At 59.6% G+C, this 25,062-nt stretch overlaps 1 protein-coding gene across 3 annotated transcripts in view; it reads left to right on the top strand.

The window, feature by feature from the left end:
• The window catches only part of GTF2IRD1 (GTF2I repeat domain containing 1), a 96,372-nt gene that overhangs the window by 50,701 nt on the left and 20,609 nt on the right, over positions 1–25,062 (top strand). For 2 of the 3 annotated variants that reach the window (XM_045074942.1, XM_045074943.1), the window contains exons 12-22: positions 565–602; positions 1,059–1,139; positions 1,735–1,824; positions 7,540–7,587; positions 8,513–8,578; positions 9,266–9,449; positions 15,744–15,793; positions 16,013–16,069; positions 17,337–17,420; positions 20,742–20,925; positions 21,440–21,468. In XM_045074942.1, the coding sequence (XP_044930877.1) occupies positions 565–602; positions 1,059–1,139; positions 1,735–1,824; positions 7,540–7,587; positions 8,513–8,578; positions 9,266–9,449; positions 15,744–15,793; positions 16,013–16,069; positions 17,337–17,420; positions 20,742–20,925; positions 21,440–21,468 (911 nt within the window). The remainder of the gene's footprint in view (positions 1–564; positions 603–1,058; positions 1,140–1,734; positions 1,825–7,539; positions 7,588–8,512; positions 8,579–9,265; positions 9,450–15,743; positions 15,794–16,012; positions 16,070–17,336; positions 17,421–20,741; positions 20,926–21,439; positions 21,469–25,062) is intronic. The other variant, XM_045074944.1, reaches the window with a different exon arrangement.

Raw genomic sequence — 25,062 nt, 5'->3', positions numbered from 1 at the left:
TCATGGCCTGGTCACCACTGTCCGCCAGTGTCCCCCCACCCAGGCTCTGGGCTCCTGGGGGCTGGGCACGGCCCATTTATTCCAGAAGCCCCAAGCCCAGCCCGGGGCTCCCCAGCAGTGCTCTGTGAATTCACTGGATCATCCGTCCGGGGCCCTGCCTCCTTTGCTACCTACCCCTCCTCCCAGGCTTCGGTAGCGCCTCCAGGCTGTACCCCCTCCGCTCTCAATCCGCCCCCTGCAAGCACCGATCGACCCGCACTGTGCTCAGCTGTGGGGCTCCCGCTCTGGCCCAAGCCGGGCCGCAGGCGCTCCCAGCTGGTGGGGAAGGTGGACACCCAGACCCCGTACCCCAGGATACGGAGCATCTCGGCTGGGGCAGCGGGTGACTGCTGGCCTGGGAGACCCCCACCCTGGGCATCTTTCCTGTAGGGAGGACTGTCTTGTGGACCCCAGGGGGGTGAACATGGTCCAGGGCGGGGGCTGTGGAGCTGGCAGCCCCCGTGGGCGCCCGGCTGCCTGGAGGAGGGGGCTGGGGCTGATGCACGGTCTCCTTCCTTCCCACAGGTCAGACAAGAACGGTGTCTCTGAAGACTGTGGGCCAGGTGAGGAGGAGCAGGACCCCGCTCTGTGTGTCCTGCGGTGAGAGGGCATCCTCCAGCACCCGCTGTCTCCCCTCCCCGCAGCCTTGGGGAGGAGGGAGCCAAGCTCAGACCATGCGCCCGCAGTACCGATGAGTTACACTGTCCGTCCCTGCCCCCCGCGCCCCAGGCCTCTGAGCATCCTGGGAGCTCACTGCGGGGCTGGAGGGCCAGGCAGGGTGTGGGTGGCATTGTGGGGGAGTCGGGGCACCTGGATTCCGGTGTCACCCCTGTTTGCCAGTGGGTCTCAGAGCTTGCCTGATGACCCTCCACTCCTGGGCTGGGCAGGAACTCGGGGCCGGCATGACTTCCTGGGGCGTTACGAATAAGTTGTGGATGGAAGAATGTTCTAGAATGGTTTGCTTTGCCCAGCCAAGCGTATGCCTGCACCTAACTGGATCCCTCATTCCCGCCTCACAGGAACTTCTGGGGAGCTGAGTGGGCTGAGGCCCATTAAAATTGAGCCAGAGGATCTAGATATTATTCAGGTCACCGTCCCAGGTAAGGGACCGGTGTCTGAAGGGTGCCCTGCATGGACCTCCAGGAACCAAGCACCTCCCGCCCCCGGGCTGACCAGAACCACCATGTCCCCTCCTGGGCTATCACCTCTGTCTCCCCGGGGCCAAGAAGGGGTCTCTAGTCAGTCCCGAGAGCGGTGGGGTCCGGCATACCCTCTTTGCAGCTGTGTCTCCCCTCTGTGCTGACGGTCCCGTCTGTTGGCTCCAGCCTTCTTAAAGGTGCCCCCTACACGCACAGCCTGCCCTCTCAGGCCTGGCTCCCCTGGGATTTAGAAGGCAGGGGGAGGAGAAGAGGTATGGGAATAGGAGGGTCAGACTTGAAGGCCCGGGAGCCTCGGTGTCCACGTCTGTGAAAAACAGGGTGGACGTGGTCCCCGGAGGCTCAGTGTGGGGTCCCACACCCCCTCGGGCCCCCGCCAGGCCTCTGACACAGCTGGTCACTAAAGCTGCCCTCCCAGAGTTCCAGGGGCACGGCTTCCTGAAGGGTCCCCCTCCGCGGGCACGTGGGGCTAGGGGTCCCCAAGGGACCATGACGGGGTGGGACAGGCAGAAGATGCTGGGGTCATTTTTGTCTCCAGACCCTTCGCCCACCTCTGAGGAGATGACAGACTCAATGCCTGGGCATCTGCCCTCAGAAGATTCTGGTTACGGGATGGAGATGCTGACTGGTAAGAAATGGACTGGGGGCCCACCTCCCAGGGGTATCACAGGGAGACGGGGTGGGCCAGGACACCCCCAGGGAAAACCCAGTGTGTGCCTGACTCCCCGCGCAGGCTGGGTTCCTCTCTGGAAACTTGCAGTCGGCTTGGTTTATATAAAGTCTGGCTTCTGCATCTTGCCCAGGAATCCCCATGTGAATTAACTTGTTCTATTATTCAGTGACTGTTTACTGAGCACCTACTGTGTTCCAGGAGGTCCTGTCTGAGGTGCCGGGGCCAGAGCAGTATACCAGACAACCAAGGTCCATGTGCTTCTAGTGCAGGGAGACAGAGTAAGCAAATCAAGAGGTGAAAGAGAAAAGTCAGGGTGGTAAGTGCAGTGGGGGGCACAAAGCCAGAAGGGGGAGGCGTGAGGGCCGGGGGTACAGTTGTTATTATAGGACTTAGGGAGTCAGAGAGGACCTCACTGAAAAAGTGACTTTGGAGCAAAGACCTGAAGGTGGTGGGAGCCATTGGATGTCAGGAAAGAGCTTTGCAGGCGGCAGGAATAGCGTGTGCAAAGGCCCTGTGGTCAGTTGTGCCCGGCATGTCCGAAGAGAAGCAAGGTGGCCGGGGTGGCTAGCGCAGAGTGAGGTGGGGAAAGCGAGGTCGGGGAGGCAGGTGGGTGATGGTGTAGGTTATGCAGGGCAAGCATGTCAAAGGAAAGAATGGGAGCATGACTCCGTGGAGACAGAAGCCTCCTCACAGGGTGGATGGTGGTTGGAGCTAATGAGTGACATTTTAACCATGTTTACTCCGATCATGGGGTTCAGGATAAACCGCAGGGGACAGAGGACAAAGACAGGAACAGACTATTGCAGTATCCTAGCCAAGAGGACTGGCCCAGCAGGTAGATAGCGGCAGGGGAGGTGTGGGCTTCTCTAGGTCTTGTGTTTTTAAATTCATTTTGGAAATGTTCAAAAACACGTAGAATTGAAACCAGTAGCTTTCAGGTGCCCAGCTCCCATCTCCAGCCATTGTCAACAGATATTCTGTATTTATCATGGATAATAAAAGAATTATAGGTAAAGGTCTTTTTTTTTTTTAAGATTATTTCTTTGAGCAGCACCTGGGTGGCTCCGTCAGGATCCTGGGATTGAGCCCGATGTCGGGCTCCCTGCTCAGCGAGAATTCTGCTTCTCCTTCTCCCACTCCCTCTGCTTGTGTTCCCTCTCTCTCTTTCAAACAAATAAGTAAAATCTTAAAAAAAAAAAAATAGATTATTTGAGAGAGAGTGTGAACCACCATGTAGGGAGGGGCAGAGGGAGAAAGAGAATCTCGAGCAGATGCCATGCTGAGCGCAGAGCCCGACGTGGGGCTCGATCCTGAGATCCTGATCTGAACCGAAAATCAAAAAGTTGGACACACAATTGATCAAGCCGCTCGGTCAATATCACTAGGTGATATTTCTTAGAAGTTGGTTATCCTGAAGACGGATGCTATGTTACGTATGGGACATAAGGTTCACAGAGAGGCTAGAAAATGACGTTAGTATTCAAATAATTAAAACTTGTAAAGCTTTGTAAATACAGGATGCCAGCAGGGCCAGGCCACGAAACTCAAAGATGGGGACTGGACTGGCTTCTGTTTGTTTCCCGTGTGCGCGATATTCGACGTGGGCCCGATTGGGAGCAGAAAACGGGGGTGCCCGGGGATAGCATTCAGAAGCATACAGCAGGCGGCGTTTAAATGACCAGCGCAGGGGCGCCTGGCTGGCTCAGTTCATGGAGCGTGGGACTCCTGATCTCGGGGCCATGCGTTCGAGCCCCACGTGGGCGAAGAGATTATTCTGAAAACAGTAAAATTAAACAAACAGGGCCAAGAGGTCTCAGAAACAGGAGGCAGGAATGACAGCATTGATGGAAGTTTGGAAACATCAAAACAGTATTGTTGCATGTTTCATTAAAAAATCAGGTGCCAAAAAAAAAAAAAAAAATCAGATGCAGAAATGACCAGACGCTAATAACACACTCCTTCCGGCCGGTGGGCTCCTGGGTGTTTATTATGATAGTCTTCTGCGTGCTTTGCTGCACTTGAGAAATCCATACCCCCCCACACACACACACCAAAAATAGACTCACGACTGGAAAAATGGAAGGTTTTCTACCGGCCCAGCCCAGTGGCGCCGTGTTTGCTGGCGGCGGAGTGAAAGCGGAATGTCTCTGCTCCTCGTCTGCTCCCGTCTGGTGGGGAAATGTTCCGGAAACAAGAGCAGGAAGAGGACCCGGGAGTCCCGCCCAGTGAGGTGATGTGTGGGGGTCCGCGGGCTGTGGTCCCCCACCTACAGCACCGGAGAGGTCGCGGGGGACAGAGTCTGAGCCGACGCCCGTGGAAAACCGACTTCCGGAGGAGGGTCTGTCCAATCTGCAGACGGCCAGAGCCCGTGCCCGTTCCGGGTTTGGTTCTGGATTCAGTGTCCACACGGACGGCCAAACCGTGAGAAGAGACTCATTCATCGTCGGCTCGTGGGACCCCAGGATCTGGGGCCGATCGCAGGCCAGCTGGAGAAGCGGGGACCACGGGGACCCCAGCCTCCTCTGGGGAGCTTTCCCACGGTGTCCCAGGAGGGGACTCGGTCCTTCCTGTTTTATGGATCAGTCAGTCGGGGAAAGGTAGTTCAGGCGGCAAGATTCTGCCCTGGCAGGTGCCTCACGAGAGGACAGGCGGTGCACCCAAGAATAACGTTACCGTGGCCTTCAGAGACCAGAACGCTGGCCTGGAACCCGCAGGAAAAATTCACAGCCCGAGGACACATGTCGTATAGGTAGAGCTCCCCAGGGAACAGGCTCGGAGCTGGCGTTTAACAGGTGGGGGGGTTCCCAGGGGCTGCCCTTAGGCTCAGCATCTACGTAATAGAGGATGGGTGCGTGGGGAGCTGAGAGGCGGAGGCATGTCCCGGCCCCACCGACAGCCTCTGCCGACCCCGTGGGAAGCTCCGCGGCCAGATCGGGCCCTTGGCGTTGTTCGGAGTTGACCTGGGATATCCTCGATTGGTTGTGGGACAGGAGTCGCCCCAGAAGGGGACCCGAGTGGGGTAACCCGGGGTCCGCGGCAACACGGATGGACAGTCGCGCGCAGAAGAGACCGCCGGGCCTCGTGACGACGCACAGCCTCGGGAACAGGAAGGGGACACCTCTTCTGAACCCCTGAATGGGGAGGGACCTCTGCTGTGTGTGTTGGGAAAGGGATGCCCTCCTGGTGCTGGTGAGGAGGCAGTGTGCACAGTTGCTTTTTCCAGAAATGGGTCAACGTGACAAGGGGTCAGAACGAGCACCCCTGGGAGTCCCCGGGGTCCGGTCCTTGGAAATGACCTGAAACCTGGACAGCGTCTTCTGCACGGAGGACTTTGCGACCACGTCACTGGTAACAAGGGACGGGGACCTGTTGGTGGCATCCCCCTGACGGACTTCCGGCAGCCCCCCAAAATCGGCAGCGAGTGGGGAGCCGGTGAAGGCGCTGGGCTGCTCTGTTGGCAGCTGTGGAAAGCACAGGAAGACGGAAGAAAGTGCTGGAACCGTCGCTCTGGGAGGTGAAGGGGCGTGTCTCTTCGTCTGCTCCGTGGGTCAGGATGGGCTTCTGATACCGTGGTCGTGAAGAAAGACTGTTCTCGTTGGGCTGGACGGGACCGGACTTGATGACAGTCTGTGGAGCAGTGGGGTGACCCGAGGCTCGGGATGAGCTGACAGAGGGGCCTGGCCGCCCAGGTCGCAGTGCCCCTTAGAGAGGATCACATGTGTCCGTCTCCGTCCGGATCGCAGGGGGCTGGGCGGCCACAGACCAGCAGACCTACGGGAATGGCTTCTCCTCTTTGGCGGGACAGAGAGTGGGAACCTGAGGTCCCGTCTGGCCCGTCCACCTCCCCAGTGGCACCCAGCCTTGGGCTGGAGCTCGGGTTTGCTGACGGCCCGACTGAGGTGCCTTTCCCAGCACCGCACTCGAAACGGACGGAGTAGGAAGATGCTGAACCACCGTGGATTAGAACGGGGTGTGTGTGTGCATGTGCTGACACGTGTGCATTATAAAATAAATGATGCAGGGCCCGGCGACCCAGCCGGGAGGCGCTCCCCGCCCCCTCCTGGAGCCGCTGCCCGGTTCGCGTCCTTTGGCCTTCCTGTGTCCTTTTTCTGCACGTGTGCGGATGCATGTGGCTACGGTCGGGCACACATTGTCCCTCCCTCCCTTCCCAGAGGCCGTGGGCGTCTCTAGAGCACAGGGGTCCTTGGCGTGCCCTCGGTCGTGTCTGGAGGGTGTCGCCACTTACGCAACAGTGGAAAATGGGGGCGTGGCGAGCCGGTGAATAGCCCAGCCCCCTGCGTCTGGGTGGAGAATCTGGCAGGTTCCCCACGTTTGGAATTTGGGACCCCAAAGCACATGGGTCACAGCCCCCCACTCAGCAGTGGCCCCAGCCCTACAGAAGCCCCTCCTTCGTGGGGCCGAGGATACCTGGATTTGGAGGGAATGGAGGGGGCGGGTCCTCTCCTGCCCTCCAGAACCTTCCAGCGCCTTCTACGTTGTGCCCCAAGCCTCAGGCTTGTCTGGGGTACAGGTACAGGCTCATTTTTCCCTCCGTCCTGAGTGATTGTGGACTCCCGGCAGCTCACCCGGGATCAGCGCCTTTCCTTCCGGCTCACCATCCCGCCTGGGACAGGGGACCGTGCCTCGTCTCCCTTGTCCCCACGTGCGCCCTCCAGGAGGTGGCAGGAGAGCACATGGGCGCGGGCCGGCGGCCGGGAGTCTGGCAGACCTGGGCTCTGCCTGACCTGCTGCCCTCTAGCTCGGCTGCCCGTCCTGGGCTGAAACGGGCCCTCGGAGGTGCTTAGACACAGTGGCAGCGAGCGTCCCCGGTTAGAGCCCCTCCCGGTGGTTTCAAGTGCTGACCAGCCCTCGAGGCCTTCCTGGGCCCAGCCCTGGCCATAAAGAGCTGCTGCGGAGGGAGGCGGTGGAGCGAGGCTGTTGCCACGGCCCCCCACGTTATGCCTCCCTCCCTGCCTGAGTCCCTCTCCCCCACTGCTTTTCTAGACCCTCACCTCCAGCCCAGGTGCTCACCTCCTCCAGGAAGCCTTCCCTCCTCTCCCTCAACAACAGGCTAGCACAGGTCCCCACCCCCATATAACTTCAGTACTCCCCTTCCTTGTGGACGTGCCATGTCCTAGCTGTCTGGGGACAAGGATGGGTCTGTTGCTCGGAGCTCAGGCGAAAGTCCGTGTCATCGCATCAGAGAGCCCCGCGGACGCCCTGACCTGGGGTAGCTCCGTGCGCCTGCGCCCAATTGCTCTCCCTTCACCGAACCGTCTTTGTTCGCGGCATCCCTGCTGACTGGCCGTCCGGGTCCGATCTGGTGTCACGTGTCACAGCAGGAGGAGAGGGCTTTGCCTTGTCCCCGCATGTCCTCGTGTCGCGGGCAGAGCCTTGCACGCGGCAAGAAGCCCCGACCGACACGCGTCTGGTCTCCAGAGGGTATGAACCGAACGTGCTTGGACACGTGGCTCTGAACTTGGCCTCTCTGTGTGAAGACAGGGGTGGGGGTGCCCGTACAGCATCAAGGTCCCTGACCCCATCCGGGGGGGGCCCGCTGTGCTCTGCCCCAGAGTCAGCCTGCTGCACCCCACGGTTCGGCTTGACCTTTGCGGCACAGGGCCCGGAGACCATGCCCGTGGCTTCCTGGCATCCTCTGTTCTCTTTCAGAGAAAGGCCCCAGCGAGGACCCGCGGCCCGAGGAGCGGCCTGTGGAGGGTGAGGCGCCGTCCATTTCCTTCCATCCTATCACCCCATCTGTCCTCCCCCCCCAAACTCTTCCTCTCCCCGGTGTTTCTGGTTCTGTCCACGCCATCACTCCCCAGCCCCCCGTTTGCAGGTGGGCGTCCTGTGGGCTGCCCAGAGTGGGAGGAGGCTGATAGACCCGTGTTCTAGAACGAGGAGACACCTGGTCAGAGGCACACGCAGCTCGTTCTGGTTAAGGGAAATCCAGGGCATTTCCCATCTTTATTTTTAGACACGCACCCGCTGCACAAAGGTTTTAAGTCTGGAGTCCGAGCAAGTTGCATTGAGGCCGGGAAGCGCAAAATTGGCTTTGTGTCCAACAGCCCTGCTCATTCTCAGGAACAGCGCTCCTTCCCTTCCCGCTGAGCGAGAGTTGTGCAGGAGGAGAGATCAAAGCGGGGATGGGTCTCTTTCCTCTTGGGAGTACCTGCCCCTGGGACGGAATGGGAGTGAGTGTGCAAGGAGAGAAGGTCCTTTCCCTAAACCCCGGCCCGACCTCCGTGTGGGGGAGGTTGAAACGTCCCACCGCCACCTGGTGGCAGCGTACTCTGTGCCGGCGTGCTGTTCACCCACTAGCCGAGTCACTCCCTGAGCTGGTCTAGAATGACTTACGCGCTTCGAAAGATGTGTGGTTCTGCTTAGGCAGCAGAATCTTCCACATCTTTACACCGTAGACCTGGCTTTAGAAGCAGACAGTTGAGTTCAGAAATTGTGGACCCGTCCGGGGGTGCCATTTCTGAGGAAGTAGCTTTCCTGCTATCACCACGGCCCCGGCCTTCCCGCATTCCAAGGTCCCAATGCAGGGTCATTCTTGGTGCCGGCAGAGCTGGGACATGAGCTGCGAAGCGGGGTCCCGCTGCCCCCGGGGAGGCCCAGCAGGCTGCCTTTTGCCTTCCAGACAGCCACGGAGACGTGATCCGGCCCTTACGGAAGCAGGTGGAACTGCTTTTCAACACGCGATACGGTGAGCCAGGAGCCGGCCGGGGCCCCGGGCAGCGCACCCACCCTGCAGCGGCCCCGTGTGCCGAGGGACTTCGGGTCCCTCCTGTTCCCTGCCCTCGAGGCAGGGAGGAGACGGAGGGGCCAGGGCGCACCGGGAAGGGGATGGGGACTCCCGGGGAAACCATTCCTCCTGCCACGCGGCCCCTGGCCTTTGCCACCTGTGCGCTCCCGGTCGGCCTTGGCCTCGGGTTGGAGAACCTGTTCTGTCCACTGCCGTAGCTGCCCCTCCGTCCTCACGGACACTCTCCTTCGGGGTCCTCAGGAGGACACCTACCCAGCAAGACCTTTCCCACTCGAGAGTCCGGGAACGAGGATGGGGGTGGGGCAGGCAGGGGAGGCTGTTCTTTTATTAGGCCCCAGTGGTTTGCTGGGCACTGGCCGGAGGCTTCACGCCCGTTCTCCCGTCTCCCGAAACCCCTGCGTCCTCGTGTCCCATGCCGTCTGAACTCCCGGTCTCTTGCCCGCAGGCTGGGGCCACGGTACCCACCTCTCAGGGTTTGGGGGGTGGTCAACTCAGCACTGACTCTCGAGGGAGCCCTGCCACCTGCTTCCCCACCCCCACCCCCACCCCCGCCGACGCGGGAGGCTGGAGCCGGGGCTCGTGGCCCCCGTGGTCCCAGATGGCCCTACAGCAGCCGTGTCTCCGCAGCCAAGGCCATTGGCATCTCGGAGCCCGTCAAGGTGCCCTACTCCAAGTTCCTGATGTACCCAGAGGAGCTGTTTGTGGTGGGGCTGCCTGAAGGCATCTCCCTCCGCAGGCCCAACTGCTTTGGGATCGCCAAGCTCCGGAAGATCCTGGAGGCGAGCAACAGCATCCAGTTTGTCATCAAGAGGTGAGGCCTGGCTGTGTCCGCGGTGGGGGACAGGTCCAGTGCCGGGGGTGGGGAGAGCGCCAGAGCGCCATCTTGGTCTTCACATCGGGGCAGGCTCTTACGGTGTTTCGGAACAGTGGGGTGTTAGGGAGGGTTTGGCCCCAGTTGGGCCAGCGGGAGGTTGCCCGGACCTTGCCCGGGCCTGCCAGACCCAAAGCAACGTGCCCGTGTGTCTCCACGTGGAATGGGTATCTGCCAGCCAGCTACCTCTCCTGGACCGTTCTGCACGTTCTCTGGGCGTGTGTGGGTATCCAGGGCGGGGGGCACCGGGGTGCTGCTGACGGCGATGGCCCCCAAATTGGGAGATTCGTGGCATACCTTCATGGCGGGTGATGGGGCTTGGGGCAGAGTGCTGTCCCCCGAGGCCCTGGTTTGCACCAGGAGGAACAAGAATGAAGGTGCTCCAGAAGACTCAAATAATGCACGTCTTGAGTTGGCCCGTTTTGTGGGCTAAGACTACCATATAATGTCAGGGAGAGAGAAATGCTAGAACCTGGGGTCTGGGGGCAGAGAGGGGCAGGAGGAACCTATCTAAGGTTGCGAGGCATGCCGATATCTGGTGAGAGAGCATTTAGGCAGCGGGAAGAGCAGGTGCAAAGGCCCTGGGGCAGGGGACATGGTTGCGTGTTTGAAGGCCCGTGATACACTGGTATGGCTGTGCCCAGTGAGTGAGGGCAGGGCGGTAAAGCCCAGGAGGGAGCAGGGTTGCGATCACGGAGGGTCTCGGCCTGGCTGAAAGACTTTGGATTTTATTTTCCATTTAATGAGAACTCACTGAAAGATTCCAAAGAGACTATGACATGATCTGGTCTCTCTTTTTTTTTTCCTCTTGCTGTGAGATAGAAGGGGACCTTGGGGTTGTGGGCAGGACGGAAGCAAGGACCAAGGAGGAGGCTTTGCGCTGGCCCCAGGGATAGGCCGGCGGCTCGGTGAGAAGTCACTTTCAGGCCGTGTTCGGAAGATGGGCTGTCAGGATGCGCTGATGCATCGGACGTGGGGTGTGCAAGAATGGGGGGTCCGAATGGCTCGGGGTCGAGGCTGAGCACCCGGGGCGGCAGTGATGCCATTCTCTGAGATGGGGGGTGCAGGAGAAGGCCACGATCCCGAGTGGGGCCAGATGTCTGTTGTGCCCGCGGCGCTCGGGGCCTTCCGGGGGTGGCAGGAGATGGCAGGTGGATAATGGGACTCACCTCCTCACCCCCCGCTCAGGGGAGAGGCTGGGGCGGGGACAGGACGTTGGGAGCGGAATGTCCTGAACATCCAGATTCAGGGGGGACATGCCACATGGGGGCCGCCTGCCTCATCTGTCCTCCAGACCAAGAATCAGGAGCTCTCGGGCGGCTTGGCGGCAGGAGCCAAGCTCACGCATAGCCTCATGGGCTGACCTTTCTCTCATCAGTCAGTGAAGACGCAGCTTCCCTCTCCTGTGCTCACGAGCATTTTTCACACCGCTTTATACTAAGAAAGGGAGGAGGGTCAGCCCGGTGACTCTCTGGTGGACTCGAGAGGCCACCTCCTGGGTCTGAGTCCGGACCTCCCGCTCTTCCCTGTGACCTTGGGCGGCTTGCTCTCAGGGGCTGTTAACTGGGGAGCACTGTAGCACGTCCCGGATTGACAGTGGGGTCACGGCTCAGCGAAGGGCCTGGCACGCTCGAAGTACCCCATCAAGATAGCTTTTTTTTTTCCCCTAACATCGGGTTTATTTAATGACATTCAGTAAAACTCCCCAGTTTTAGGTGTACACATACCTGTTTAAACATTGGCGAGCTCATGCGTCCTATAACTGCCACCGCCCTGAAGATACGAGCTGGTCTCATGATGTACCGTACGGTGACTAACATAACATGATCAAAAATAAATCAATAAAAATCTAATTTAATTTAAAAAAGAAGAAAAGAGACCAGACAGCCCTGTCCCCCCAAAACCTTGCCTTGTGTCCCTTGGCGACCGCCGATCTCTCTTCTGCCGTCGCTTTGCCTTTTCCAGAACGTTCTACAGGTGCCATGATTCGGCTGCTGCCTTTTGAGTTGGCTTCTCTCACTTAGCTTTTGAGATTCGTTCGTGTGGTTACCTGGATGAGGAGCTCATGTCTTTAAAAATAGATCCGTTTTGAGGAGTAAGTTTCACCGACTCCAGCCTCCGGGAAAGCCAGGCAAGGACAAGAGCTCACATAGGAGAACGCGATGAGCTTTTGCTGGGCGCGGTGTTTGGTGGGGGAAGGGGGTGGCCTCGCTGGGTGATTCTGAGAGAGTTGGGTCCTTCGTGTATTTTGTTATTTCTCATTTTAAAATCCAGCAGAAAAATGAAATTGAATTAAAAAAATAAAAACCATGCGGCACCTGGGTGGCTCAGTGGGTTAAGCCTCTGCCTTCGGCTCAGGTCATGATCCCAGGATGCTGGGATCGAGCCCCGCATCGGGCTCTCTGCTCAGCGGGGAGGCTGCTTCCTCCTCTCTCTCTGCCTGCCTCTCTGCCTACTTGTGATCTCTGTCTGTCAAATGAATAAATAAAATCTTTAAAAATTTTTAATTAAAAGATAAGATAAAAACCAGCAGAAAATACCGTTAAATGGATATTTGGCACCAAAAAGCTTCTCGTCACTGATCCTACTGTAGAGAACGGCGCCTTTGGGCAGGGGTGACGTCAGTGTTCTGGGGTCAGGTAGAAGCACAGCTGTGTCCGCGACTGCCTGAGTGTACAGAAAACCAGGGATGGGCGTACTTTGAGACTGAATGTTGCGGCACGTGAGTTCCATTTCAGTAGGGATATGCCTCGATCTCCTGGATACGCATGTGCACGCGCATACTGGCCTGATGGGGCTTCTGTAACGAGGCGTCACGGATGGGAGTGGCTCACACGACAGAAACGTATTTCTTACCGTTCTGGGGGCTGGAAATCCAAGGTCAAGGTCCTGGCAGGTTTGGCCTCTCCTGACACCGGTCCCCTTTGCTGTGCCTCTCAAGTGGCCTTTTCTCCGTGTGCACACATCCCTGGTGTCTCTTTCCGTGGGACCTAATCTCCTCTTCTTAGAAGGGCACCCGGCCCGGAATGAGGGCACCTCTGTTGGCCTCATTGAATTTTAACCACCTGTTTAAAGACCCCATCTCCAGATACAGGCACATTCCGAGGTCCTGGGAGGTCAGGGCTTTGACGTACGAAATTTGGAGGAGACACAGTTCAGCCTGTAAAAGTATAGAATTGACCCGGGGTGCCTGGGTGGTTCAGTCGTTAAGCATCGGGCCTTCGGCTCAGGTCATGATCCCAGAGTCCTGGGATCGAGCCCCGCATCAGGCTCTCTGCTCAGCAGGAAGCCGGCTTCTCCCTCTCCCTCTCCCCCTGCCTGTGTTCCCTCTCTTGCTGTGTCTCTCTCTATCAAACAAATAAATTAAAATCTACCCTAGAACCATATGGGGGTTAAGAGTGCTGACCGCCCCCCGCACCCCTTTGTAGTTGAAAATTCACATATAACTTCTGACTCCCCACAAACCTCGCCACTTAGACCTGAAACGAACATAACATTGTGTGTCCACTGTAAGCAGACTAGGGGCACCTGGGGGGCTCAGTGGGTTGAGCATCTGCCTTCGGCTCAGGTCGTGATCTCGGGGTCCTGGGATCGAGCCCCACGTCGGGCTACACACTTGACGGTGGGTCTGCTTGAGATTCCTTCTCTCCCTCTGCCCCTTCCCTTCTCTCTAAAATAAATAAATCAATCTTCAAAGAAGGAAAAAAACCTCTTAACTCCTGATAACCTACTGTTGCCCCAAAGCCTTACCGATAACACAGTCGATTGACGTGTCTTTTATATGTTATGTATGTAACGTACCGTATTATTACAATAAAGGAAACTAGGAAAAAGGAAACGTGAAAAGAACCTATAAAGAAAAGAAAAGGCATTTACAATCCTGTTTCGAGGAAACCATACCTGTATGTTGGCCCGCGCAGTTCCGACCCGTGTTGAACGGTCGGCTGCTTGTTCCTGTGTGTGAGTAACACCTACGGGAGACATCACTCCCTGGTAGTCACTCTTTCTTTCTTTTTTTGTTTTTTATTTTTTTAGTATTTTCTTTATTTATTAGACAGAGAGAGATCACAAGTAGGCAGAGAGGCAGGCAGAGAGAAAGAGAGAGGAGGAAGCAGGCTCCCAGCTGAGCAGAGAGTCCTATGCGGGGCTCGATCCCAGGACCCTGAGATCATGACCTGAGCCGAAGGCAGAGGCTTAACCCACTGAGCCACCCAGGCGCCCCTAATGGTCACTCTTTCTGAGTTCCTTGTCCTTCTAAACAATATCCCAGACAACCACGACCAGTTACGGGTGGCACAAAGTCAATTTAAACCTTCTTAACCTCCGGTCGAAAAGTGTTCTTTACCCCAGTCCTTGAACCTGTGTGCCAAGTTCACATCTCCTGTGCCTCCTGGGGAGAGGGGCCTTGCTTTCATTCAGTTCTCCGAAGTTAAGAAACCCTTTGGAAGTTGAAAATCACGCGTGGATTCACACCGATGGGGACGGCTACCCAGGGAAGTCGTGGTGGAAGGTTCTGGCTCGTGCGGTGCTGCCGCGCGTTCCTGTAACGACCACCGGGAACTGCTGCCAGTTCACGGTTCCCTGGGCCGCCCACGCTTCTGAGCAGCGGTCTCAGAATCCGTCCCGGGGCTCAGTAATCAGCTAAAACACTTCACAGAACTCAGGAAAGCGCTGTATTACCGTTACAGTTTTATGTCAAGGGTTCTGTAATCAAGACAGCCAGACAGAGACGTGAAAGTCAAGGTCCCCATGGTATCAGGGCATGTCACCCTCGAGCACTGAGCTTCTGTGCCCACGGTCTTTATTGGGATTCGCGCTTGCCTGGGTCGTTGGCTGTGTGACTGAGCTCCATCTGCGGCCCCCTCCCCACCCCAGAAATCAGGAGGGTGGGCGGACATCAGGTGACCTAAAGCCCCCGTCCTCTGACCGCCGGGTCTGGGTTCCAGAATCCCGAGTCACCTCGTTAGCATAAACTTAGCTGTGATCTCAGGGTCCCACCAGGAATAAGAACTCGGATATTCCTGCCCCTCGAGAAATACCAAAGGGGAGAGGTTATGTCCCAGGACACAGGGACAAGGACCAAACTCTTCATTACATAGTACTATATGGTACTGACTCTAAGTGCCCTGTTTTCCCTGCAGACTTGTCGAGCTAGGGTAGGCCTGTCCGCTCTAAGAGAGGGAGGCACGGTCTGGAATCTGTGGCAGGCTGAGGGCATTGGGGAGGCCACGCAGGCCAGGGGAAGGCGGACAGGGGACAGTGCGGTGGGACAGGTCGCGGAACCACTCCTTCAGATCTCCCGAAGGGTGTCGCGGGATAGATGTGCTGGACTAGGGTCTGTGGGTGAGGCTGTTGGACAGGTAATGAGCTCCCCATCATGGGGATAGCCAAGCAGTGGCACAGAGGAGACCAGGCCTAGAAAGGAGGCCAAAGACCAGACTCTGAGGGCATTACGCCCCCCCCCTCCTGGCAGCAGGCACCTGGCACCTGGGTATCTGCCCAGAGCTGGGCTCACAGGACCCGAGGGAGGAGGGAGGAGGCACAGCCCCGGCCTGGAGCACAGCCTCAGGAGCTGGGAAAGGCCTCAGCTGCGTGTAGAACCCTCCACACACACACACTCCTCCCCCTTCTCCTTGTGGGGAAACTGAGGCCCGGAAAGTGGAGACTGGCACCCCCACCGTCCCCCGCGCGAGTCAGGAGCAGAGCAGGCCTTGAGGGAGCCCTGCCCCTCCCTGCTGCGTGGCCTTGGGCACTCGCTCACCTCCTCAACGCCTGTGTCCTCACCCGGTACATGCGGCGATGGGAACGGTTCACGTCTCCAGCATGTCAAGAGGGCACCAGACATCTGGGAAGGGCCTTGTGCGGTCTCGAGATACAGATGTGAGCGGAAAGCCGGGGCTGGTCCCCAAGGCCCCGACTCCCGAGTGACACGGCAGCTCTGAGGTGTCCCCCAGAAACCCCGGACCTTGCCTGCCCCTCCGAGGTCTCGCCCCATGCTCAGCCCCGGCTGCTTCTCTGCTTCACACCGTGGGCAGCGTCCCCGGGGTCTGGGTCGGGCCGCCGTCCCTCTGGGCACGATCCTCAGAGCCCCGCAGTCTCAGGCGTGGGTCTGCAGGACAGGTGTGGGGGCTCAGGTGGAGGGGGGAAGCCATGGGGGGGACCCCAGAGCTGGGAGGGCCTGTACAGGGAGGCCCGGAGGGACCTGAGCGATTGTCCCTTCGTGGTGTTTTCCAGGCCCGAGCTGCTCACCGAGGGAGTCAAAGAGCCCATCACGGACAGCCAAGGTACCCCGGGCAGGGTCACGGGCCGAGGCGCCAGCCGGCTGTGGGCGGGGTCCCAGCTCTGCCCCATCCCTCATCCTCTAGCCTAGTCCCGCCCCCCGGCGCCCCCCCGCCGCCGCCCTCCCTGTCAGGTTTCCCCACCCACAGACACCACCTCCCTCCGGGGGGACCCAGGAGCTGGCTGCTCACCCTGGCTTCTCTCCCCCTCCCCCCGCCCCCCAGAGAGGGATTCCGGGGACCCTCTTGTGGACGAGAGCCTGAAGAGACAGGGTTTTCAAGGTAAGGTTGCAGCTCAGGATGGGGTCAGCTGCCCCAGCGCCGTGACCTCGACCTGGCTTGGGTTTGGAGGGCCAGACTGGGGGTCGGGGGAGGGGCTGGCCCCCGATGCGGGGGCCTGGGGGACTGAGTGAGGCCGGCTGGCAGGTGAGGCAGGAGGAAGAGGCTCCAGGAGGGTGTGGGGGGGGGCAGCAGGGCGCAGGACTCGGCCCACTGTCCGTCCGGCCCGCTCCGTGTCGGGCCGTCAGCATCTCCTGGATGCCCGAAGCCAAAGACGGGCGAGGGCCCCGAGGGGCAGCGGCTCTGTGGAGGAACATCGCGGGCCAAGAAGGGCCGAGAGGCAGGGAGAAGGTGGAAGTAGGAGAAGCTTGCGGCAGTGCGTGCGCGTGGGCAGGCAGGAGACACAGAAGCAGGAGGTCCTGTTGGGGGGGGCAGCTCCAGGGGGTGGCCACGCATCCCCGAGGCCATGTCGTTCCCCAGTGGCCCCCGGCTGGTCCCTGGGGCTCTGAGGAGGGGGAGAGAGGTCAGCGGGACCAGCGACAGGAAGGGCCAGCCCAGAGAGCGGGGGTACCAGATCCCCCGGAGGGTGGCTGGGTACCCCAGAGATGGTACCCAGATCCCGGAGGGGTGGCTGCTCCCTGCCCTGTCGCTCTCTCTGTTGTCTCCCGGGCAGCTGGACGTGGCTGCCATGAGGGACCCCCTGGCTTCCAGCCCACCAGCGGCTCCTCATAGCCTCACAGCAGACCGGGGGTCCTCACCGCACCCGCCCACCCTAGCCGCCTTGGGGACCCTCCCTCCTTCTCTCCCCTTTCTGTGTCCCCAGGCAGTGCCGGGCTGCAGCCTCTCGAGGTCAGGGGCCCTTCTGGGGCCCCCATGGCATGGCTGGCACATGAGCTCCTTAGACAACGCCCCCCCGGCTGGGGGAGTGGCCTGGGGTGGCCCTTCGGACCGGCCCCGCCGAGCCCCAGAACCTGCGCCCCACTCGTGGGGCCTCTGATCTCCCAGGCTTATTTACTGCTTTGGTCTTTTCAAAGGCCGACAATTAATTTCATTTCCCCACTCACGGCTGTTGGCACAACTGTGTGCGTCCTTCTGGAAAAACACGTCTCCGTCTAGACGGTCCTTCTGAGGGACTCTGAGGGGCCCACTCTGAGGGTCTGATAATTGCCCGAGAGGGACCTCCCCACCCTTAGAAAATCACATTCCTTAGAAGTCCCCAAGTGCCTTTGAATTTAACAGCCCCGGCCCATAACCGGTTCTCCCTTTGCAGAGAATTATGACGCTCGACTCTCACGCATCGACATCGCCAACACGCTGAGGGAGCAAGTCCAAGATCTGTTCAATAAGAAATACGGTGAGCCCCGGGGTGCCCGGGCAGGGGGGGAGGGCAGCCCACCTGCCTGCTGTGGGAGGAGAGGCGGGAACTTCCTGCTCGGGGCCGTGGTCACTTCTGGGAAAACCAGGGACTCACGCACGGACGTTTCTTGTGCACCTACTATATACTGGGAAACAGCAGTGAAGGAAACAGAGGCCCTGCCCTCTTGGGCCCTGTAGGCCAGGGAGGTGAGACAACCCTTCAGTCACCACACACAGAATCTGATAACGACAAGGGTCTGTTCCACGATTTCACAGGAAAAGAGCAGAGCTGCTCAGGAGAGACTAACTTGGATTAGGGAGGGAGCCAGGGAGGCCTCTTTAAAGAAAGAACTGAAGGGTGGGTAAGGAGTTCATCTCGCGGAGAAGGAAGGGCAGACCAGCTAAGGTAATAGCACGTGCAAAGGCCCTGGGGCTTATCCTAGGAAGGGACCGGAGGCTGAAGTGGGGACGTGGGGCTGGAGGGGCGGGGCCCTGTCTACAGGGTTACCAGGACACAGACCCCGTCCCCTAGGCCCTTCGAAGGAACCATGGTCTCGCTTTTGTGTTTCGTTGGGAGGACTCAAGCGACAGAAGGCACTCTAGTTGTAAAGTGTCTTCCTGGCTGCCCATGTGAATGGGAAAGTGAACGGGGGCAAGAGGGCAGGGCTGGGCGACCGGCTCGGAGCCGGAGTGACGACAGGCTGGCCGGGCCCCGGCAGGGGTGCCGGAGGACGGTGGATGGAGCGGAGCAAGCTACAGAGATCGACTTGGAGGTGCCCAGCTGGTGGGGAGCAGGACGGCGAAGGGGGCCGAGGCCTCCCGTTGAGTCTGATTTGAAGAAAACAGGCTCGTGTGGTTCAGGTGCTTTTAAGGCCTCAAGTAACAAAAACAAACACTCCGGCTGCCCCAGCCAAGGGTGTTGGTGGGCTGCCGGCTCAGCGCGTAGGACCACAGCCCAGACCAGGCCAAACTGAGCCACCTAAAGAACAGCGGCCGTTATTATTCCTCGTGGTGTCCGTGAGTCAGGAGTCTGGGAGTGGTTCGGGGTGGCTGTCCTTCGGAGTCTGTCCTGGGGTCGTAGTCGGAAGGTGGCTGAAGCTGGGGTCACCTTGACAGCTCCTCGCTCACGTGGGACCGCTGGGCCGGGGAAAGAGCTGGCACGGGAAGAGCCGGGCTGCTCGGGCCTCTGTCCCTGTTCCCATGCTGTCTCCCCACGTGGACTCCCCAGCCCCAGCCCAGCGACTCCAAGGTGGCTGGATTTGCCAGCCAGGTGGGAGCTGTCACCTTTGAGAGCCTCCACGGTCCTCTGTTGGTGGAGGTGATTACGAAGTCCTGCCCCGGGTCAAGAGGAGGGGACATAGGTCCAGTTCTCCATGGGGGAGTGTTGGCGACGCTGAAGGAGCCTGTGGGTTGGGAGGAATGTTGGTGCAGCTGTCTCTGGGCAGTATCATCAGCCAGAGCGCACAGCCTGGAAATTCCAGCAATAGATCCGCCTTCAGGATCAGCTGGATCCAGCAGTTCCGAGATATCCTTAGTGTCTTTCCACCAGGTGGACTTCAGTCTCAATCTGGCTTCCCTCTTGGTGGCAAAATGGCCACAGTGGGTTGTGCTATCCCACCTACCCCCTGAGGAAGGAAGGAGGGGGCTGGCTGTCTCACAGGCTTTCTCCAGAGAGCAGGGTATTTTTCCTTGAGCCCCTCCCTTGTTTCTCATTGGCCCCCACTGAGTCACATGTCCATTCCTCATCCAATCCCTGTGGCAGGGAAACCCCACATGCTCACCGGGTGATCGCGACCTATCACCCTGACGAGCGAGAGAGACAGGGATGGAGCATCGGCCTGACAGGTGGACACCCAAACGGTCAGCTGGAGAGAAGGGGCAGCGCCCTCACCAAGGAGGGGAAGCTTGACGGGGAGAGGATGGGTGCCGTCTTGCATGTCTTGCAAAGACTCATAGGCAAGTGGGGATCCAGTCTACTGTTTAGGCCAAGGGGGCAGAGGAGCCGAAAAGAGGACCCAGACCAAGGCCAAGGAGCCCTGGTGTCTAGAGGTCAGGTCCAGGCAGGAGCAGAGTGACCAGAAAGAGTGGAAATCTGGAAAGTACAGGGTCATAGACACCAAGGAGAGGGCTTCAGGGCGGGGAGCGTGGCCATCTGTGCCGAACTATGTCGAGAGAAGGGCGGGTGTCTACTGGATTTGGCCACACGGAGGCCATCCGTCATTGTAGCAAGGGCCAGCGGAGAGGGTAGAAGTGGAGACAGCGGTGCTCCCGTTGATGGATCACGGGTATAAAATTTCCTGCATGTCCAATTATTTTTTCATCTCAAAAAGGATCTCTTAGCCATCGCCTGTGACCTCGTCAGTAGCACAGTCAGGATAAAGAATTAAAAACGGGCTGCAGATCCATCAAGACAGAGCAGGAGCAGTCGCCAGGGCTCGGGGTCGGGGAGAGACCGCTGATGGCCGCAGGGTTTCTCCCCGAAGTGATGAATGTGTCCTGGAACTAGCTAGTGGTGAGACTTGAACAACCTCGTGTGTGCTCTGGAAACCCCTGGATCATACACGTTCAAATGGTTCAGCTTTATGGTATGGAAATTATATCTCAATGAAAAAAAAAAAAAGAAAAAAAAAAACAGGCTTGAATGATGGCCAGAAGTCAGGGGTCCTAGGAAACCACCGAGATTCTGTAAGTGGTGGATACAGATGACAGATGAGGCTCTGAGTTTCCTGGGAGCCAGAGCAAAAAGGGAAATGAGTCTGGTATTACCAGTCCCAGTGTCCTTGAGATAAAAACCAGTTTCTTGCCCAGAGAAGGATCAGCGCCTCACGCTGAGACGGGAGGAGATTTCTGCATCGTGTCATAATGAAGACATGTCATCCCCCCTGCCAACGTGGGGGATGGCGCTCTCAGTGAGCCCTTTGGACGGACGGCAGGGACCCCGAACGCAGTCTGTCCTCAGGCGGGGTGGGTCCCGGGGGTGCTGACGGAGGGTCAGGCGTTGTAGGGAAGGGCCAGCCACGCCCACAGGTCCCATCCTCCAGGAGGAGAGACCAAGGAACCTGAGCCACTGTCCTCCCCATGGCCGAAGCATCATGTGCCTGCCTGTTCCTCAGCCCTGCGTGGACACACTCGGCACCCCTGCACGACCCGCCCCCTAACTCCCGGCCCCGCACTGATCGTCCCTTCCCACGGGGCTACACGCCACCCACTTACCCCCCCAACCCCACACGCACGCCTTCCCATGGCGTGTGCACCCCCGCGTCCACACGCCAGCCCTGCTCTGTCTCCTAACGACACACGCTCTGTCCCTCTTCCACAGGAGAAGCCCTGGGCATCAAGTACCCCGTCCAGGTCCCCTACAAGCGGATCAAGAGTAACCCCGGCTCGGTGATCATCGAGGGGCTCCCCCCGGGAATCCCGTTTCGAAAGCCCTGCACCTTTGGCTCCCAGAACCTGGAGAGGATCCTTGCCGTGGCGGACAAGATCAAGTTCACGGTCACCAGGTACTCAGGGGAAGGATGAGGAGGCCAGACCCGTAGGAGCGGGACCCCGAGCCTTTCATGTGATCTGGTCCTGCTTTGTTCCACTCTCCGGTGCCCTCCTGGGTCCCGCGTTGGGGCAGGAGGTGCAGAAGGGTGACTGCAGGCCAGCCAGGGCGCAGGGAACCGTACGTCAGCCCCCACAGCAGAGCGGTGGCCTTCCTGTCACCTCCTTCCAGACCTGCCTGCAGCTCCCACTCCCTGCCCTCCCGGGCCCCGGGAGAGGCAGTCAGCCCACTCCAGAGGGGAGGACGGGGAGACGGGATTTGCCTGGGGTCCCGGAGCCAGCAGGAGGCTCCGGGCCCCCTCCCGCACAGCACACTACCGCACTGTCACTGTATCCGGCCGAGCCGAGCAACGAGTCCCCGGGCAGCTGGTTAAGACGCCATCCTGAGGCAGCCTGTGTGGGGTGGGCCCCAGATCTTTCTGCAGAGCCCCCGGCTCCCCCCTGATGCTCCCCTCTCCGTTTCTCTTCCAGGCCTTTTCAAGGACTCATCCCAAAGCCTGGTAAGAGGCACTGGCTGGGGGGGGGCCGCTTGGCGTGGGAGGCAGGCCGGCCGCCGTGCTGGGGGCCAGAGGCCGGAGCCCCGGCTTACTGTGGGACGCCAGGCCCCGTCCTTCTCTTCTGCCACCTCCTCTGGGCAGCGGCCCCAGGTGGGGGGAGGAGGGCCACCGCGGAACGTCGGGCCGAGAACAGGGGGACGGCGGGGCACGGGGACTCGCGTGTTCACCCGGCCAGGGCTCGGGAGGGAGGGGCTGGGCCGGGTCCGTGCCCTCTGCTCCTGATGCGGGGGCCGGGTTGACCTCCGTGTGTGGGTGAGCTTGGTGGCGGGTGGTTCGTCATTGCAGAGGGAGGGGTTTCTGCCTAAGGACCCCCGGACTTGGGCAAGGGCTTCCTCAGCCTCAGGTGGCAACTGTCTCTCCTGACCGCCTTCCAAAGCCTCTGCTGCCTCCATTTCCTCCGCGGGCTGTGTCCTGGCCCTCCTAAGGCCTGAAGGAGAGGGGCGCCTGGCCGGCTCCGTCGGTAGAGCACGTGACCCTTGATCTTGGGGTTGTGAGTTCAAACCCCGTATCGGACATGGAGATTACAAAAAAAAAAAAAAAAGACCAGAAAACCCTGAAGGAGCAGAGACTGTCCCTGTCCCTGCGGGGGCAACATGACTGCCTCGGGAGCCCTCTGGGCTGCCCCGGAGTCTCCAGGGCTGACGCTGCCTCTGCTGAGTTCTTGACCCCAGAGCCTGTGCATGGAGAGACGGGAAGCCTTGTGGCCTGGCCCAGGCCCAGGCCCCATCCCTGCAGGGGGAGAGCAGAAACGCAGAGAGCATCTGTGTGCTCCCAGCCCCTCCTTCCAGAAGGCAGGGTCCTTGTAGGGGCCTGAGTGTGTTGCTGCCCTGGGGCAGAGGGCAGACACAATCGTTAATGAACTTGCCGAGCAGGAAAGGAATTCAGTTCTGACACCTGACCTGGGCTACGAGGCTTTGCCCTGTGACCTTTATACGGTGGAGGAAATGGAGGCCCAGGGAACATCAGTGACTCGCCCAGATGCCCACCTCTGGTGAAGGGACCGTTGGGTCCCAAGCCTGGCTCCAGGCAGGCAGGCCCCATGATGCGGGTGGTCCATAACCCAGCAGCCGCCGAGTAGAGGAAAGTCAAGCTTTGCAGAGGAACACAGGGGGGCAGAGGGTTCGCCGGCAACCTTCCCGCAGACCACAGGGCTGGGCCATCCCGCTGACAAGCCCCCCCCAGCCCAGGGAGCCTGGTGGCCCACTGGCAGTTAGAGGAGCTTCCTGACACAGGCCAGCTCCTGGGGTCCCCAGGTGAACCAGAGAGGGAGCTCGGGTCTGGGGTCTGGGGGAGGTGGGACATCGGCAGGTGCCGTAGTCTGGAGGCAGGTGGGCTGCACCGGACACGGGTGCCCAGGGCATGTGGACGGCGGACATGGGCTGTGGGCCGGTGGCAGCACGTGGACCGTGTAGACTGTAGGGAAGCCCAGCCTGGTGCTCAGACCTGGGTTCAAATCCCTGCCCCACCCCCCCTTACTACCCATGTGACTCTGGGCGCCTTATTTTCCATCCGCAAGCGTCTGCTTGCTCCTCTCTGTGATGGGGAAAGGCGTACCTGCCTCCTTAGGTGATCACAATTGGGTAAATGGTGGGCAGTGACCGGCGGGCTGTGGAGGACTGTTTTCCCGCTGCTGTCCTGGGGGCTTCATCCTGACGCTTGAGTGAGACGTTGGCGCATCATTCAGCCCAGGCTGGCAGTGACGTTGAGGTGCTCAGCCACGGGGACGGTGGCAGCGGTTGTTCCTGGGGTTTAGGAAGGCTTCCTGGAGGAGGTGGCATTGAGCCGGGCCTCGGGGACGAGGAGAACAGTACAGACGCAGGGCCCAGCGCAAGCGAAGGCACACAGGGGAGACACCGGGGGCCGTGGCTGGGGCGGGGGCAGGGTTGAAACCAGCGTGGCCAGGAGGGTGTGGCGTGTCATGGCCAAGACACTTTTCCTATTCCTTCCGTCCTCTTCCAGAAATACGGAATGGAAACTCAGAAGCGCAAGACATGTAGAATTAAACCAGATTCTACGAAAGGCCGCATGGCATGGTGGAGAGTCTGAGTTCATTTCCCTCCCCTTTGCCCTGGGCTCGTGTCCAGGTTTCAGAAGGCGTCACAGGGCCAAGGAGTTAGGGTCACGGGGCCACCAAGTCTTGACTCTCATGTGTCCACGTTGGTGCCTACAAGACGACATGGACAATTGTCCATGCCGAAGGTTGGAGAGATGCCCCTTGCTCCTCCCTGTTGAGGTCCCCCAGGGCCTGGAACCTTCTAAGAAGCCCACCCGTGTAGCAGCTTCCTACTACAGAGAGTTTGAGTGCAAGCCGACCAGTGACTGGGGAAGGGTCTGGTCCACGGGTGGGACAGGGTGGGAGGGGCCAGATCAGGGGTGCCATGGGGAGGTGCGGGGCTTGGGAAGGGGAGGCTTTCCTGGAGGGAGAGGCCTGTTAAGGTTAGCTCTGAGATTTTCTAGGGGATTTAGCAAAGGCTCCCACAGAAGCCTTTCCTAACAAGAACCTTCCGAGACAAGTGAATTCTAAAGAAGATGACGCTGTTCATGATGCTTCCTAGAGTCGTGGGCTGGGCCAGAGTGAGGCGAGGGTGTGGACGTTTCAGAGCCAGCTTTGTTCTGGGGCAAAAGAGACGATACCAGAGGCCTTTAGTGTTATCCCAACTGGGTACATCACTTCTGCCTTCCGGGCCTCAGTTTCCCCCCCAGTGTCTGTTAGTCCTTCTCCGGAGTATTGGCCAGGCGCCTGGGTAATGACGGACTTGGACTGAGTCTCAGAGGACAGTGGGTGTGATTTCGGGCCTCTGGTGGTGGGGGGAGCCGAGGGCCAGCCGCTTGACAGATCCCCAATGGGGTCGGCATGCTGGCTGGAGGGGCCTGGTGGAGAGACCTGGGGCTGCAGGGGGGGGGGGGGCGGGCCCTCTGCTCGTACCAGTGTGAACTCCAGTCCTGCCTTTCAGTGGGCCCGGGTGACCCAGGCGTGAGCTCAGGAGCCGTCGCGAGTGAGAACAGGAGAGCTCCACACTGTTGGAGCTGCTGGCTGCCTCAGTGGGCTTGAACTGCGTTAAAGCACGGAGGCCGGGCCGGCGGGGCTGGGAGGCAGGTGCGGGGCTGGGCTCTTGCGGTGCGGAGGCACAGGGGTTGGGGGAGCAAAGAGTGAGGCCAGAATTAGAAAAGGCCTGGACCAGAAACTTCACCGGTGATTCAGGCTCTCTCTGGTGGCACTGGAGGCTTGCTTTCTGAGTCGACGAAATGACAGGATCCGCCTCATATTGTCTTACGGTTACCTGGGGACAGCACTAGGAGTCGCTCAGAGTCCCTCAAAGCCCCCGGCATCGAGCTCTCGGGCACAGATGTGCACCAGGAGCCACAGGCCACCGTTCCCCACAGAGCACAGAGGACGTGTTTGCTGTGGAAGGGATCTGGGTGACCCTGGAGCCAGACCCAGAGGGGCCCCCGGCCGTGGACACCAGCACAGCAGCAGAGGCTCTTTGGGGTAATGCTGGGAAGCAGCATCGGTGACCCAGGAAGGAGAGGCCCTCC

Source organism: Mustela putorius, unplaced genomic scaffold, assembly GCF_011764305.1.
Source record: "Mustela putorius furo isolate JIRA1106 unplaced genomic scaffold, ASM1176430v1.1 tig00000139_pilon_pilon_pilon, whole genome shotgun sequence".
Taxonomy (NCBI): Eukaryota; Metazoa; Chordata; class Mammalia; order Carnivora; family Mustelidae; genus Mustela; species Mustela putorius.
The sequence above is the reverse complement of the archived record's forward strand: the minus strand, read 5'-3'. Positions and strand labels throughout refer to the sequence as shown.